At 54.9% G+C, this 16,040-nt stretch overlaps 2 protein-coding genes across 9 annotated transcripts in view; one reads left to right on the forward strand and one right to left on the reverse strand.

Annotated features, from left to right (window-relative positions):
* The window catches only part of RADIL (Rap associating with DIL domain), a 24,125-nt gene extending 19,616 nt beyond the window's left edge, over positions 1-4,509 (forward strand). For all 6 annotated transcript variants that reach the window (XM_074552880.1, XM_074552878.1, XM_074552877.1 and 3 more), the window contains 5 exons: positions 74-264; positions 1,053-1,449; positions 1,610-1,749; positions 2,496-2,635; positions 3,227-4,509. In XM_074552880.1, coding sequence (XP_074408981.1) covers positions 74-264; positions 1,053-1,449; positions 1,610-1,749; positions 2,496-2,635; positions 3,227-3,332 — 974 coding nt within the window. In that variant the 3' untranslated portion in view covers positions 3,333-4,509. The remainder of the gene's footprint in view (positions 1-73; positions 265-1,052; positions 1,450-1,609; positions 1,750-2,495; positions 2,636-3,226) is intronic.
* On the reverse strand, positions 1,155-15,097 carry AP5Z1 (adaptor related protein complex 5 subunit zeta 1). Of its 3 annotated transcripts, XR_012582907.1 has the most exons (18): positions 14,940-15,097; positions 14,654-14,791; positions 14,127-14,313; positions 13,022-13,163; positions 11,996-12,108; positions 11,359-11,527; positions 10,540-10,680; positions 10,186-10,223; positions 9,944-10,106; positions 9,527-9,705; positions 8,887-9,029; positions 7,998-8,147; positions 7,701-7,812; positions 7,229-7,326; positions 6,852-6,984; positions 6,540-6,754; positions 3,200-6,292; positions 1,155-1,849 (listed from the first exon to the last, which is right to left on the reverse strand). XR_012582907.1 is itself a non-coding variant. In XM_074552883.1 (17 exons), exons 1-17 carry the CDS (start codon positions 14,978-14,980, stop codon positions 6,028-6,030), a joined length of 2,427 nt encoding a protein of 808 aa, XP_074408984.1. In that variant the 5' UTR covers positions 14,981-15,097; the 3' UTR covers positions 1,155-6,027. The 3 variants fall into 3 exon arrangements, 2 of the variants coding, with proteins under 2 accessions (XP_074408984.1, XP_074408985.1); XM_074552883.1 differs by having other exon boundaries at positions 1,155-6,292; XM_074552884.1 differs by lacking the exon at positions 10,540-10,680 and having other exon boundaries at positions 1,155-6,292.
* Positions 15,098-16,040: the final 943 nt, after the last annotated feature.

Below are 16,040 nucleotides of genomic sequence, written 5' to 3' on the forward strand. Positions count from 1 at the left end.
CAGAGAGCTGGGAGGCAGCAGTGGGGTGCAGCCCAAGCCAGTGCTAACCTCCATCCATCCCTCTGCCTTTCAGATGAGGTGCTGGAGTCCTTCGACAACCACCCACCCATCATCCTGCCCAGTGGGGGTTTCAAAGTGGACCTGGAGGTGGAGACACTGGACGACAACATCTACAGACACCTCCTCTACATCCGCCACTTCCTCTGGAGCCTGCAGAGCAGGAGCCCCCACAGCAGCGAGGGGCCGGGCTCAGCACTCCCTAAGGTAGCCTGTACCCCATGGGGGGGTTGTTCCTCTCCTGGCTGGGCAGGAGGGTCTTGGGTCTCTCTGTAGGCCCCTCCAAGCCCAGTGCCAAGGGCTTGCTGCCCTTGCCTGCAGCCTGGAGCTGTGGCAGTGCCCTCTTGGAGAGCTCCTGGAAGGATTAGTGCTGCTAATCCCCCAGCACGGGGGGCACGGGGGGCTGAGCTGGAAGGACAGGATCTTCCCAGCAATCTCGTTAGGGAGGGAGGGGAGATGTCTGTGGCAGTGCTCCCCTTCTCCCTGTGCGTTCCCTGTCCTCCCTGCTCTGCGCCCTGCCCGTCCCAGCAGCAAGTGCTAATTAGCTAATGCCTGTAAAGCACAGGGAGGGTGATTCGTGCTGTGGGTGCTAAGCTCAACTGCCATGTGGAGGGTGTCCCTTCTCTCCCATCCTGTCCCCATTCCCTGCAGCACTCACAGGCCCTGCTGCCTCCTCCTGTTACCCTGGGGCCACATTGCCCAGCCCCTGTGGCACAGGAGGAGCTGTACTCCCCAGTGTCCCCTTCCATGGGATCCCCCAGCAGGGACATGAACAAGAGTCTGCTTCTGGCTGGCTGTAAACACCCCAAACACTGCCCTGGCCACCAAACCGGGCTGTGGGAGCTGTGCTGGCAAACCAGGACGAGCCTGGCAGTGTCTGGATTGCCAAGGCTTTGGATGCATCTGGCAGCCAGGAGAGCAGCAGGGTGGTGGGGTCCGGGTGGGGAGTGACAATCACACACAGGGGGTCCCACAGCATTTCCCTCCTTCTCAAGAAAGAGGCATGCCCGACGCCGGAGGTGCTGGAGGTGAGCGAGGCCCCGGTGCCCGCCCCGGGCAGCACCATCGCCATCCAGGAGGATTTTTGCTGCCTGGGGGGCTGTGCTGAGCCACAGGGGAACCCCAAACTCTGCCTGGCCACCAGCACCTGCCCCTGCGAGCCCCCTGCCAGCGAGCCCCAGCTCCAGGAGAAGCTCCAGCAGCTGCAGCTGGGCAGGAGCCCGGTGCCCAAGGGTGGCACGGTGACCCCAGACCCCTCCTGCCTGCTGACACCACCCACCACCCCCCTGAACTTCGACTCGGGCAGCCCGGAGTCACCGCAGGGCACTGGCAAAGGGCTGCAGGACACCCGGAGGAACGGCATGAACGGCACCAAAGGCAGCACCCCTGAAGGTACCGAGAGCTGGCAGAGCTGCCCCGGGGCTGTGGGGCTGGGCAGTGCCAGAGCTGCCCAGGGGCTGTGGGGCTGGGCAGTGCCAGAGCTGCCCTGGGGCTGTGGGGCTGGGCTGGGGCAGTGCCAGAGCCCTAAGCCTCTCTCTCCCTCCTCTGCCAGGCTGCTCCCCAACCCCCTATGATTACCCCACGCCGGAGTCCTCCAGCCGCAGCTCTGCCACCGATGATTTCTGCTACGTCTTCGTGGTGGAGCTGGAGAGGGGACCCATCGGCCTGGGGATGGGGCTGATCGATGGCGTGGTGAGTTCTCAGCTGATGCCCTCACACAGTGGCGTGGGATGTGGGTGGTTTATACCCCCAGAAAGGCTGATGGCTTCCCACAGGAGCTTGGCTGCTTCTCCTGGGGACAAGGAGGCACAGAGGGATCTTGCAGTGGATCTCTGCTTACAGGTCACTGTGCTGTGCATGCAAAGTCCACAGCTGTCCTGCAGCTGGGGAGAGCAAACAGGCTCAGCTCTCTTGTGGAAAGAAAATGACTCAGCTGAGGTCTTTCCTCCACCCTTCAGCAGTGGCAGGAGAAGCAGAGTGGAGCAGGGAGGCTCACAGGGTCACAAAACAGCTCCTCCTTTGCATAAGGAGGAATCTGGCATTGTGGGGTGGATCATGCTTTTAAATGGCCTTTCACAGCTGTGCTGTTGGTCAGTAGGAAACAGAACATCACTGAGCCCTGGGACAGCATGAGCACAACTCCCATCCCAGCACGGCTGCAGACTAACAGTGCTTTACTCTTAATTAAATTGAACAAGAGCAGGTTGCCCCATCTCTCCTTTCTGTGTATAGATTAATATAAAACCAAAGGATCATATTTCCTTCCTGTTACTGTTAGCACCACCCCCATCATATTCCCAAGCATCTCCAAGGTCCCACTTGCCATCAGGCTTGGTTGTGAGCCCTGGGGGAGAGTTACCCTGCCTGGGGAGCCAGGCCTTTTGGGACCACAAATCTTTGTGTGCCTTTTTTTGCTCACTGCCTTCCCCTGCCACCAGCACACCCCTCTCTGCTCCCCGGGGATCTACATCCGCACCCTGATCGAGGACAGCCCCGCAGCTGCCGACGGCAGGCTCTCCATTGGGGACAGGATCCTGGCTGTCAACGGCACCAGCCTCATCGGGGCAGACTACCAGAGGTGAGTCCCACCTCAGCAGAGGGCCTGGGGTGGCAGCAGCACTGGAGGAGTCCCTGTCAGCTCCGGGTTTCTGGCTGTTTTGCTCTGAGAGTTGCCAGCGCTGCAGTGCTGAGGATGCTGCAGTACCAGCGAGCTGCAGGGAGAGGAGTGACCTGCACAGGACACCAGGGAGGGGGGAAGGCTGTGGGTCTGGGAGAGGGATTATGGAGCATAAGCCATATTTCCCTCCCCAACAACTGGGGAGCATAAAACGGAAATAAATGAGACCTCCAGAGATGAGTCTCAGCTCCTGCAGCCCCATCCCATCCCAGGTTTCCTCTCAAAGGTGGTGGGATGAGACAGCTCAAAGGCAGAGGTCAGGTGCCCACAGCACAGAGCAGCTTTGGGCTTGTTTGCTCTTGTTCTGGCACCACTGACCTGGAGGCCAAGCCCTCCACAAAACCACAGGCAGGAGAGGAACAGCCCCTGCTTGTAGCCCTGAGCAGGCACAGGTGATTGGCAAAGGGGGGATGTTTTGTGAAGGCCCATGACTGGGCAGGCTCCTGAAGGGCTGCCAGAACTCACCTCTGTCCCTGTTGCTGCTCCCTGCAGTGCCGTGGATCTCATCCGCTCCGGGGGGAAAAAGCTGCGGTTTCTGGTTGCCAAGTCAGACATTGAAATAGCCAAAAAGATCAGTTCCAGCTCCTCTTCCTCCTAGTCCTTGTGGAACAAGGATCCTGCAGCAGCTTGTGGCTACAGCTCTGGTTAAGGCTGACCTCAGGGAGCCTGGAGTGCAAGAGGGAGGACCAGGACTCCACAACAGCCCTCAATGTGCTTTGGACACTTTGCCCCTGCACTGCAGCAAAGGACATGCAAGGATGGTGCACACTGCTCCCCTGCTCCCTCTGCACTGCCTGGGAGCATCATTCCTGATCCATTGCCCAGCCTCACCTCATACCCAGTGTCATCCTTCTTGGGAGCTTTCCTGTTCCTTTGTCCCCTCTGGCAGGGGGAGGGAAGGGAATGCTCTCACCATGAGGACTTGTAGGCAGGCTCCTCTGTTCCTCTAGGCTGGCAGCCCTGTGTGATATTTTATGCTGACAGGCTGAAGGCTTGAAATACTTTTGGGTTTTGAAGAGAACACATGAGGCAGGCCTGGGCTTCACTGTGGCCACCTGAGGTGCTGGCACGTCAGGCTGGAGAAGTGTGCCCAGCTCTGGGGGTGGTGAAGGCAGCACAAGCACCCAGGAGTGGGATTCCACACAGGGTGCATCACCAGGAGTCAATTCCCCTGGTGGGATTCCACACAGGATGCAGTGCCAGGAGTTAATGCCCTGGTGCCATACATAGCTCAGGTGCCTTTTGGCAGCTGGGCTACAGCCCTGCCTCAGGATGGGAAGCAGCCACAGCAAAGGGCTGACACCACCAGCAGCTCCTGGGACCCTGGGAGAGCTCCCTGCAGAGAAGGACTCCCTTGCTCTTGCTCTGCAGATTTACTGCCCGGCTCTGGCACCACGATCCCGGCTGAAGGCCACCAGGAATGATGGCAGAATGTCCCCACAGAGGGCTGGTGCCACCAGGAAGCTGAGGGAGCCCAGCAGCACTCGGCACTGACACCAGCTCAGCACCATGTCCTGCTCCTCCTGCTTCCATTGCAAGGCCACCCTGTTCCGTGCCCTGCTCGGAGCATCTCCCGGGTGTGTGCTGCTGAAACGCCGACAGGGGACGATGGACAGCAGAGATTCCCTTTGGGAGGACTCGTGAATATCCCAGGAACCGCCCTGCTCCCTGCTGCCGACCCTGCTGTGAGCTCAGCCGAGGGTTCAGCTCCCTCGTGTGGCTGCCCAGGCCCTGCACACCCGGCCTCCTGCTGCCTCTGCTTTTAGCACCATTAACGGGATAAACCCGACCTGATTTCCACATTTAGACAGATACTGAGACCTAGTTTAGCTGAACCCTATTAAAACAGCCTGCAGCAAAGCCCTGCATCACACCCTGCACGGTGCAGGCTCTGGCAGGGGATCAGGTACTCACATGGCATCTCACAACAACAGTGCTCTGAGGATTGTGATGCTAAAACAGGGCTGGCTTTATTTACACCTCACTGCTGCAGTTCTGGTTCCTGTGCTTGGTCTTGCACGTCGCAGGAGGAGATGTCAGAACACTCCATGCAAGGGAAATGCTCCACTACTGGATTTCAGTGCAGCCTGGCCTGCTTTTCCAGGCAAGATGGACCAGGCACCTTCTCTGAGACACGAGTGCCTTGCTGCTCTGCTGGGCCACGCTCACAGCCCTGCCCTGGGGTGCTGCCCCAGCAGGGACTGGGAGCAGTGCATCCTCCTGCCACTGACTCAGCCTGGTGAGCAAAGGCTCAGGGCTCCCGGTGATTCACTTCACTTTCAATCAAATAGGTATGCTGCCCTGTCATCCTCCACAGAACTTGAAATGGGCTGCCTAAAGCCTCTGGGCAAACTGCATGCACTCCTTACTCCCCTCTGCCCCGGAGCCAGGGCTTGGGGTGAGGCTTGGTTTGCACTGGACAGTGCTGGGGCTGCATCCTGGCATGTTCCAGCAGTACCAGTGCAACCCACTGAGCACTCCTGGCGCTGGAAAACAGCCCCAGAGCTGTGTGTCACTCACAGTGCAGTCAGGTATTGAAACAGACTGTAAATAAACCCTGCTATTTACTAGTGTGCATGAGGGCTGGCTTCTCCCAGGAGGAGCAGGGGATGGACTGACTTCCCTGTGTGTTAATATGTACAGCTGAGATGTGAATAAAGCTCTGGTGCAGATACTGAGCACAGCATGGCGCCTGTCAGACACGGTGGATGTTAAGAAATGCTCTGTGTCAACAATAAACTGGATCAATAAATCTCTCTAAGCCCTGCTCTGGCAGCTGCCTCTTGGATCTCTCCATGTTCACTCCAGTGGTGAGACACAAGAGCAGTGAGAGCTCCCAGATGTGATGGAGCCAGTCCTGCTTCCTCCAGCTCAGGCCTTTGCCTGCTCTGCTGCAAGGAGAGGCAAGAGAAGCAGCATGTGCAGGTGTAGTGAGAGCAATGGGGAGGGGAAACAAGGCAGAGGAAGGGAGGGAACAAGTTCATCTCAAAAGGGACAAGATGTGCTGGCAGGGCATTAATGCACCATTCACTCTCCTGCAACATTTGCACAAATCCACCAGGATTTCAATGCATACTCACCAAGAAGGGATAAGACAAGCTTAGGAGATAAAAAAGCAACAGGCACTAGGACAGAAATACAAACAGTCTTAGACCAGAGGAGCAGCCTCAGCTCTCCTTATTCCTGTTCTCTGTTCCATTCACAATCATTTGTTCCTCTTTTCCAGTTAAGATCAGGGCCTCAGCCTTGAGTGTCAGCAGTGTCCAGTGAGTTACTCCAGAAACCTCCTGCCCTCACACTGGCATGGAGCCTGCAGCAGGCTCCAGGAGCTGGGTGACCATCCTCAGGGCCAAAGGGAGAGAGTCATTCACCTCCTTCTGAAACCGTGTGCTGGCCACAGGTGGGGTGAACACAAACTGAGCCACGCTGGGCATTTTCAGCAGGTTCATGAGCTCAGTTGCACGTATAAGGATCTCCTCAAGGTCTTCCTCGCAGTAAACAGAGGTGACAGCAGGGCTCTGCACAAATGTCCTCATCTTGGACAGAAACATGGACACTCTGCAGGAGAGAAGGACACAGATATCAGCTGGCAGGACCTTTTCACCCAGCCAGGTCACTACTTCAGTGTGTAAACTCCAACAGACTAGTGCAGGTGACAGAGATGAATCCCACTCCTCCAAACTCTGCCCTTCCACAGCTCACCTCTGTCCTTTTTCAGTTCCATGACTCAATTATTAATCAACACCAGCAAACCCACATTCAGACCCATGAGATCTGCACGTTTCAACCCTTGGCCGGTGCTCACCTGGGGATCAAGTCCTGGCTGCGGGCTGCCAGCTTGGTCAGGGTGGCCATGAGGACACTGATGGCTCGGGGGGCACAGCTGGGGGTGCTGGCCTGTGGCCTGAGCTGGGTGATCTCAAAGAGCACGGCCTCCAGGGTCTCGAAGAAGCGCGTGATCTGCTCCACCGTGCAGCGCTTGTCGTGCGACACCGACAGGAACTCGCCGACAGCCCACGCCTGTGCCAGGCCAGAGGGGAGCACAGGGAAAGGGAAATGAATCATTTTCAGGGAACAGAAAAGCAGGTGAGAGTGCAGCTGGAGCAGCCCTGCTCACCATGTGGGTGAAGATGGCCTCCTTGCTCTGGATGTTGCTGACTGCTCCTGAGAACTCCAGGATCTCCGTGGACAGCTCCACCACGAGCGCAGGGCGCAGCCCGCAGAGCATCGCCAAGTTTGAGCCCAGCACCCTGGGGCAGAGACAGGGGCACAGCTCAGAGCAGGGCAAGGTGCTGATGCCCAAGGCCAGGAGGGGCTGGCAGCACCCAGCCACTGGCACAGGGCTGTATCCTCAGGATGCTCCCAGCCAGGATGAAGGTGCAGCCCCCGTTTTGCACCCTTCAAAGGTAAATCAGTGGGGACTGGGTCAAAACTGAAAAGGCTCCTCCAGGAGGAAGGGCTGGGAGCTGGGCTGTGCCTCCTGTCTCCTCTCACCTGTACACATCCTCTTTGAACGCTGGGATCTCATAGAGCTGGTCACTCCTCTGCAGCAGCAGCACCACCAGCTGGTTTATCAGAGAGCCATCTGCAAACTGAAAGCCAGCCCTTGTTTCAGCAGTACCTGTGACATCCAGTAGCCAAACCCCAAAATAACCAGCCAGGTGAGACAGCTGGCAGAGAAACTGCCTGGTCTAGGAGGGGAGCAGTGCACAAAACAGGTATCAGGCACTCCCTGTGCTCTCATCTCTGTCCTTTACAGCTGGCTGAGAGCACAGAATGAACCTGACACTGCTCCACAGAGCTCTTCTGTTTTTCTGGATCAAGTGGCCAGCTCAGTGCTGGTTCATGCCAGTTCCAATCCTACCCTCCTCTTTCTCAGAGTGCAGCATCTTCCCAATTTTGCTTCTACAACTGCAAGAGATCCCTGTAGCCCAACTGGGGACTGAAATCCCCCAAAAGGACCTACCTCTGCCACCACCCTGAAAAAGAGCTCCAGTAACACAGGGACAGTCTCTGCACACTGCACCACCCTGGGGCTGCCAGCCAGGGATCCCAGCAGCTGCCGAAGTGGAACCAGACTGTGGGCAGAAGAAGAGTTACTGCTCAAGGTTTGTTCCCAGTTGCCCTTCCCTATTCCCCACAAGGCCTTTGAGTGCTGCCAAAGCTGACAGAGGCCAGCTCAGAGCAGCTGTGCCTGTCCCAGTAACCCCAGTGCTGCCTCCCAGAGCTGCATGGCTGAAGCACACTCCAGGCAGGCTCCTACCTGTCTGGAGCATCCTCAGGAGCAGCCCTGCTGCGGAGGAGATACTGGAACATGCTCCTGTAGAGGGGATGGTGGAAGGCCTCCAGACACGTGGCTGGTTTCCCAGCTGGGTCAGCCCCAGCCTTCTCAGAGGCAGGAAGAGCTGCTGCCCTAGCAGGGAACACACAGAATGTGCTGCAGTGAGAATGGGCCAGAGCAGAACTGGGATCCTGAACACTGAACAGCAAGTTGGTCTAATATCTGCCTTCCAGAGAGCCAACCTGATGAGCTCAGGCACCCCATATTCAGGCAGCAGTTTCAGACTTGCTTCTGTGTCACACCTGGGAAAGGAAAAATGGCACTCTATCCCTCAGTCATCCAAGCCCACCAACATCTAGGATGGCTCTCTTTTCTAAGCACTCCAGAAAGAGCTGTAATGTCAGGAGGACAAGGAAGAGCAGAGGTACACCCAGTTCTAGTCCTATCGCATCTTCATGGACACTCACAGCTCCTAAGATCTCAGGAAGAAAATTCTGTGTGCCCCCAGGAGAACAAAGCCAAAGCCAGGGCTAGGAGCAGGACAGGAAGAACAGGTATTTCACCTCTGTATTGAGGTGGTGGCTCGTGGAAGCCTCAAACATGGGACAATCATTTGGAGCTGGATAGGGAGAGCGGAATGGCAACAGCTCCCTGAGCCCCAAAGACAGCTCAGGTCTGAAATGTGAGAGCTGGGCACCTTCTCCTCCCATGTACAACACATTACTAGGAAAACTGGGCTGACATCTGTGCAGCCTTGTGTTAACCTGACTGCAGTGACTGCTCTGTGCCAGCTGAGGCTCAGGAGTGTGCACTGGGCTTTGGTCAGTGCTAAGATGCTGATTAACAAGTGAAAGGAAGGGAAGTGCATTACCTCAGCTGGATGTCCAGAGCTGCTGTCAAACAGGGCAGGTCAAGCAGCAAATGGAAGATCTCAATGGCTGTGCCTGGATCCAGCAGAAATGGGAGAAGGTCCACAAACTCAGAGATCAGAGCTGGGCTGTTCCACGCCAGGAACTGCAAGGAACAAGCACAAACTGCTGCACTATCCCTGCTACTCCATCACACACCCAGGCAACTCCACACTGTGACCAGATGGGATGGGAAGGGAAAGTCACTTCTGAAAAGCAAAACCAGAAAAGTCTGAGGGTTTGGTCAAAACCCAGGAGCCTTTTAGAAGCTCAACACAGGCCTCTGGCAGCTGGTTCAGTGGCTGGCAAGCTGCAGCTTACTAAACTTTTCCAGAAACAAGTACTGTGTCCTGTGTTCACTGTGCTGCCCTGCCCTCCACAGTCCTGCCAGCCCAGACTCTTCTCTCCTGGCAGTGCTGAACACACCCAGAACCCTCCTCCCCTTCGAACTCACACTTGTTTTGTAACAATCCTTCTTGCCTATGCTCTCCCTAGCACTGCCATGAAGCCACATGGAGGGCTCTAGGGTGCAAAAACAAAGTTCTAGGGCACAGAAGCGGAAGTGAAGCAGGCTCTCCCCTCTGCTGCTCCAACATGTTTTACCTTGAAGAGATTTGGGAAGCTCTGCCTGAATATGCTGGAGGCGTCTGTGAAGAGCTGGCTGTTGTCTTTGCAGAACTGGACAAATTCAAAGGCCAGTGATGGGTTGTGGAAGAGCAGAGCTGGGATATCACTGAAGAGATGTTTGTAGATGGCATCTGAGTCCACAGCTGCCTGTTTGCCTGGGAGGACACAGCACCTTGCTGAGCACAGCCCAGCCCAGCCCAGCCAGCAGCCCTGCCAGGGCTCCAGGGGCTAAGAGAAATCTGGGTTATGTTCCCCTAAAGAGCAGGGGACACCCCAGCTCCTGGGGTGGGATCATCCATAGCAGAGCACAGGAAGGTGCAATTACCAACCCTGGCAGGCAGCAAAGTGCCAGGACAAAAGGCTGTGCTGGAATAGGCAAGACTGAAGACTTACTGTGGTTCAGGAAGAACTGGGCAATGGGCAGCAGTGCCCTGGCATAAGTGGCATCCCCACAGATCCTGCTGTGCAGGATTTTCAGGCAGGAGACAGCACGGCACACGTAGGAGGAGTCCTGCTTGCAGATGATGTCCATGATTGTCACTGCCTCAATGAGACACTGCAGGAGAGCAGAGATGAAGATTGGAATGGGGGAAACCACAACCCCCCGAGCTTGAGCCCCACCCCTGTGTACTTACAGCTTTTTGCAGGTCTCCATCTTCTTTCTTCAGGGGTCCTGCCAGAGAAATGAGTCCAAGTTAAGCTTTGAGCCCACACAGGAACATGAGGCTGTCAGCTTGAGCACTAACCCTGGCTTCAGGACAGGCAGAACACACACAGATCCTAAATTCAGGCCATTGAGAACCAAGTTTCACATCCTTCCCTGCAAACCAGGGAGGCAGAACGTGACTGTTGCCTCCAAATCCTTCCCAACACCCCAGCTCAGGGCTGGTCAATGACTTCCCCCAGCAGGCCCTGTCCCTAGCAGAGGATTCCAGGGATCCCAGCCCAAAGATGCAGCAGTATTTTATTCCCCCCCTGGCAGGACTCACGGCGGGTGCTCTGCTCCACCAGGCGCTGGCAGTACGCGAAGGCTTTGTCCCGCAGCCGCTCCCTGGGCGGGAGCAGCCGGCCAGGCGTGGCTGGAGCAGGGACCAAGGGTGTCCCAGAGCTGTCCCCTCCTGCTGAGGCACCTGCACAGTGAACATCACACGTGTCAGCTCGTCACAGGCCATGGCACCCATGCAGCAGCCCAGCTGATTGAATAGAAAGGCAGCTGATTGTCCCCAGGGGCAGAGTGAAGAACAGGAGGCTGAGGGAGAAGGGAATGTTACAAGAATATTAAGGAGATGCTGTCTCCCATCACCCAGGCTTTCCTTCCAAGGAATCCATGGGGCTTTGTCTGAAAACAGGAGACTCACCCAACAGGTAATTCCCCAAGGAAGGATCCATAAGTATCAGTCAGGAGGTTTAGTGATATTCCTTCCCAAACTTTCCCTGCTCCTAGTGCAAGATCTCTGAACTCTTGCCCATATTACTGCCACTCAGAATGAGACGATGGTTTGGGCTGGAAGGGACTCAAAACTCATCCAGTTCCAAAGCCACTGCCATGGCCAGGGACACCTTCCACTACCCCAGGTGGCTCCAAGCCCTGTCCAATCCAGCCTTGAGCATTTCCAGGGATGGGGCAGCCACAGCTTCTCTGGGCAACTTGTGCCAGGGCCTCACCACCCTCACAAGGAATAATTTCCTCCTAATACCTAGTCAGTTTGAAAGAGAGGAGATTGCTGGGTTGCTGGTGCAATCACCTCATGAGACATCTGAGAGCACACAGCCCTCCTGGGGCCACAGACCACACCTTCAATCCCTACCTGGATTAAGGGTGTCCAGCTCCTTGCCCCCATAGCACAGCAGCCAGTTTCTCAGCATGGAGAAAGCCTGCACGTTGAGCCACTGGTCCTGTGTGTAGTGCTGAGCCACTGAGAGCACTGTGAAGAAATCTGTGGCAACAGCACCATCCACCTCTGTGATAGGAGCAGGCTGAGAGAGAAGATGCAGCAGGTCAGAGCCCCAGGGGAAGGCCAAGTGAGAGGGCAGGGAAAGCCCCAGGGAGCCCATGGAGACAAGCAGCCCCTGTTTGGGGCCCTGCAGGAGGGCAGGTATGCAGAGAGAGAAAAGCCAGCTGTGCTGGCCCCTTCTCCCCAGCTGAAACACTCAGCTTTGACACTGCTCTCGTTTGCACCTTTAACTCTGAGGTACAGGGTCACTAAAAGACTCTTCTCTAAAAACTGCTTCAAGGATTAAAGCTCAGGTCTACAGCTGAACTCCTAAATCTCAGAGCTGTAAATCCCCTTTGCTTTCCTATGTGTCTCAACCACATATCCCATAAAAATCTAGCAGCACTTCTAGACTACTGTTTTCCAAAAGAAGGTGATTCTGGGAATCCAAACCAGCAGGTAACAGACTAACAAATGCTCTTGTGAGGTCACCATGGCACTCAGCACTCACCTGTTTGGTTCTGGGACTGGAGAAGAAGCCTCCAGAGGGTTGAGCCATTCCTTGCTGAATGCTTGCATACCTCAGCCAGTCAGCCAGCTTTTTACTGACAACATTGGTCTGTTCTGGACAAGGGAAGTGACAGGGTCATTGCTAGATGGGGCAGAGAAGCAGCCTCTGCAACATGTCCCTGTTAACCCTAAATTGCTGTCTTTTTCTCCAGCCTGGATCACTCTCTGACCCAGCAATCCATAAAGAAACTGGAACCCCAAGGTGGATGTTCTACACTCCTCATACTCCCTCAGCCAGGGAGTGAGTGCTGGAGCCAAGGACTCTGCTACCAGATCACCCAAGAGATACTTGTTCCTTTGTCTCCATCCACAGCTGCTGTTAGGAGGAATGTACAAAACCACTGTCACATTATTCAGGCAGTGTCTGCCTTCAGCTCTGCAGCCAAAAGCACAACTCCCTCCCTGGGAGCTCACAGAAGCTGGGGCAGGTGATCCCTCCTGCTCTGGCAGCCCATGCACCCAGCCCAGCATCCTCCCCAGAGCTTCTCTGGCACTGCATGGAGCACACAAACCTCACAGGAAACTCCCAGAAACTCTTGCTCACAACTCTCCAGCATTTTGTGCCTGGAGTGCTCTCCTAGGTTAGCTCACCATGACCCACCCAGTGCTGCCTCTGCTGAGGAGCACCTCTAGTTGTTCCTGCTGCTCTCCTGACCACATGCACAGGCACATCTCTGTTTCCTTCTCTCCTGGCTTGATGCTCTTCAGGATATCTACAATTTCACACTCCTGCTGCATGTGGAGACCTCAGCTAGAGCACATGATCCTGTTATACAAATCCATGGCCAGGGTTTGACTGGAAGGCCCATCCCAGTTCCACCAGATGTGGTGGAACACATCTCACCCAGTAATTTCCCTTTCCTCATAGCAGAGATGTCACTTATAACAGCAGCTTCCAACTGAGAGCCTCCTGATCAGTACCCAGACCACAGCCAGGTGGCAATCTCAGCCCTTGCTATAGATTTACCTTCTGTTAGGGATCCTGGGGAAAGGCTGATGACATTTGCCAGGACAGGAAGAAGGAACCGAGCACTCTGACCCTCGGGCAGTCTTCTTTCAAGGCCCTGCACAACACGCTGCCCCACAGCTGCCACTTCACCCCTGCTGCCCTGAAAAATAAAGCAGAGGGAAAGATAAATAATCTACCATCACCAGAGACCAATCTCCTCCACCAGGCATCAATAGCAAAGTCAAACACAAAAAGAACCGACAGCACAGGGGATTTTAGCACGTTTTACAGAGATTTTCTGCAATTTGAATTCACAGATCGATCCCAAACTGTAGGGCTGCTTATGTGTGTTTTTACACTGTGGAACTGCAGGACAGTCCCAAGGCTGGATATAGGAGAGAGGAGCTCTGTGAGGCAGCACATAAATAACACACTGCTGGTTTCTGTTTCATTTCCCTTAGTTAAGCAAACTCAGATGAATGTCACAAACATTGGAGAGGTTTCTAAGCACACAGTGAAACTCAGAACGAGAAGTTTCACAAAAATATTTTACCTTTAACAGGCACAATACAAGTAAAAGGAGAGGAAAAACAGAAGTTTGCAGCTTGTTCCCCAGGCAGCACTCAAAACAGGGAGATCCTCATGTTTGCTTCTCTTCATGGAGAATTTGGACCTTTGAAGTGTCATTTGCATTTACAGTTTTACATGTTTTGTAGGTTCTGTGTATGTTTCTTATATGTGAACATGAAAGCCGATATCATAAGAAGAATATCTAAAATCTTTATAAGAAGAATATTTAAAATCTTTCCCAGGTTCAAGCAATCCTGATTTGAAATCTATTCCAGCAGCCAGCTCTAAAGGATTCTTTTTTGCTTCCAGGACCTCAGTGACTGAACATGATAATTTTAAGCATTTTTTGTAGTTAAGTGCTATACACAAAAATTTGCTATTTTTCCCATGCAAAGCAGAATAATGAGATCCTTTAAATGAACATTGAAATACCTCTGCTTTTTTCCACATACTTACAATTGATTTTCACTCTCCTTGAGCTCAGGAGCAGGGAACAATCAAAAAGCAAATCCATATTGACAGGAGAAGATCTCTGATCTGACAGGTCGTTTACCTGAGCCAGAAGGACGGAGGATACCAGGCTCAAGAGCTTTGTATCTTGAATCTCATCACAGGAGAGGACAAGATCGTTGCAAGGTGACATCTCTCTCAGGATGGCAGCACACAACACCTGAATCTGCTCGGGACTTTTGGGTGAGCACAGCACTGTCTGCAGCTGCTCCACAAACTTGCCATCGAGCCTGCAAGAGTCACAGCAAACACCACTGCAAGGCAAGGAAAGATCCAGATGTTTATTTCCTGTGTATTTTTGGCTTTGGGATGATCCCCTTGACAGTGACTAACGCCACTCATCACCTTCATTTCTGAGTGAAGCCTCAGCGACACCAACACTTGTTAACCTTGCTGCAAAAGGAGATGGGCACTTCTGCTCAGCAAGGGGGTGAAAGGAAAAGAGGGGCTTTGTGTTCAAAGAGAACTTAGCGTTTTCAAGGCAGCGTGTTATTTTTAAGCCCCTTCTTTTTGGTTAGAAGGTAACGCTTTGCATCTCTAACACCCGGGGCGCACAGGGCACTCACTCACTTGCGGGGGTACTTGGTGGCGGCCACGCTGAGGTGCAGCCTCTGCAGCCCATCCACGGCCTCGGGGCCGGCCTCGGGGCCCTGCAGCAGGGCGGACACACGGGCGGTGAATCTCCGCAGTTCCTCCTCCTGGATCTCCCTGCGGGCCGGTCGGGGCTGTCAGAGCCCGTGCTCCCTCGAGAAGCTCCGGGCTGCAGGGTCGGTACTCACCGCCCGTCCCCCCGCTCCCGCCAGCACCCCCGCCCGGCCCGAGGTGTCCGTGCCGCTGTCCCCATCCCCTGTCGCACCTGGCCTGCCGGAGGAAGCTCTCGGCAGCCGCCGTGAACATCCCGGCCCCGCCGCCGCCCGGGCCCGCCGCGCCACGGTACGCGGCCAAAGCTGCCCCCCATGGGCGGGCGGTACGCCCGCGCCGGCTCCGGGGGGACGCGGCGGCTGCTGCACGAAGGTTCCGCCCGGCGGGAGGGGCTCGCAGAGGCGCGGGGTGACCAAAATCCGCGCTGGGGGCTGCAAAAGGACTGTCCGAGGGGCTCTGTTGTTATCTGCAAAAGGACTGTCTGAGGGGCTCTGTTGTTATCCCCTACCTCAGGAGACTGAGCACAAGCTGGGCTCTGAGGTCACCCCACTCTAGGCACTCAGACCTATGGAGAACATCATTACATGGCAGAGATGAAAGCTGGGGCTTCTGCAGGTGGGATGGTAAAACAATAAATGTATCAGCCTTTCCTGCAACCTGTCCATAAAACAGAGCTTTCCAAAACAGTATGAGATGTTAAACCAGCTGCTCAGTCTTCAGCACTCCCAGAAGTTAAAAATCCATCAGGACCTTCTCTCCCGACTGCCAACGCAGCTGGAGCTGCCAGCACCTCGCTGAGCACTGCCCTGCAAGGAGGAGATGCCAGGGGATGGGATTTGGCACTTTGCCTTTGGTAATTCCCTGCCCTGTGCTCTCCTGGCATTAAGGTTCATTAGCACCATGCCTGGGCAATCAGCCAGCAGAGAGCAGCACGTGGGGAGGCAAAGGCAGGATAATGTTAAAATACACCCCCAGAAAGGGCTCTGGATTAATACATTTGCTCACTGTCTACTGTGTTATTAATTTTTTAATTAGTTAGTCAATTAAAACTAATCCTTCCTGTAGTAACTGAAGGGAGACTACAAGAAAGAGAGAAACTTTTTACAAGGGCATGGAGTGACAAGACAAAGGGGAATGGCTTCAAACGGAGAGGGCAGGGTTAGATGGGATACTGGGGAGAAATTCTTCCCTGTGAGGGTGATGAGGCCATTGCTGAGATTCCCAGAGAAGCTGTGGCTGCCCCTGGATCCCTTGAAGTGTCCAAGACCAGGCTGGACAGAGCTTGGAGCAGCCTGGGATAGTGGAAGGAGTCCCT

The sequence above is a fragment of the Zonotrichia albicollis genome, chromosome 16 (genome assembly GCF_047830755.1).
Source record: "Zonotrichia albicollis isolate bZonAlb1 chromosome 16, bZonAlb1.hap1, whole genome shotgun sequence".
NCBI classification, from domain to species: domain Eukaryota; kingdom Metazoa; phylum Chordata; class Aves; order Passeriformes; family Passerellidae; genus Zonotrichia; species Zonotrichia albicollis.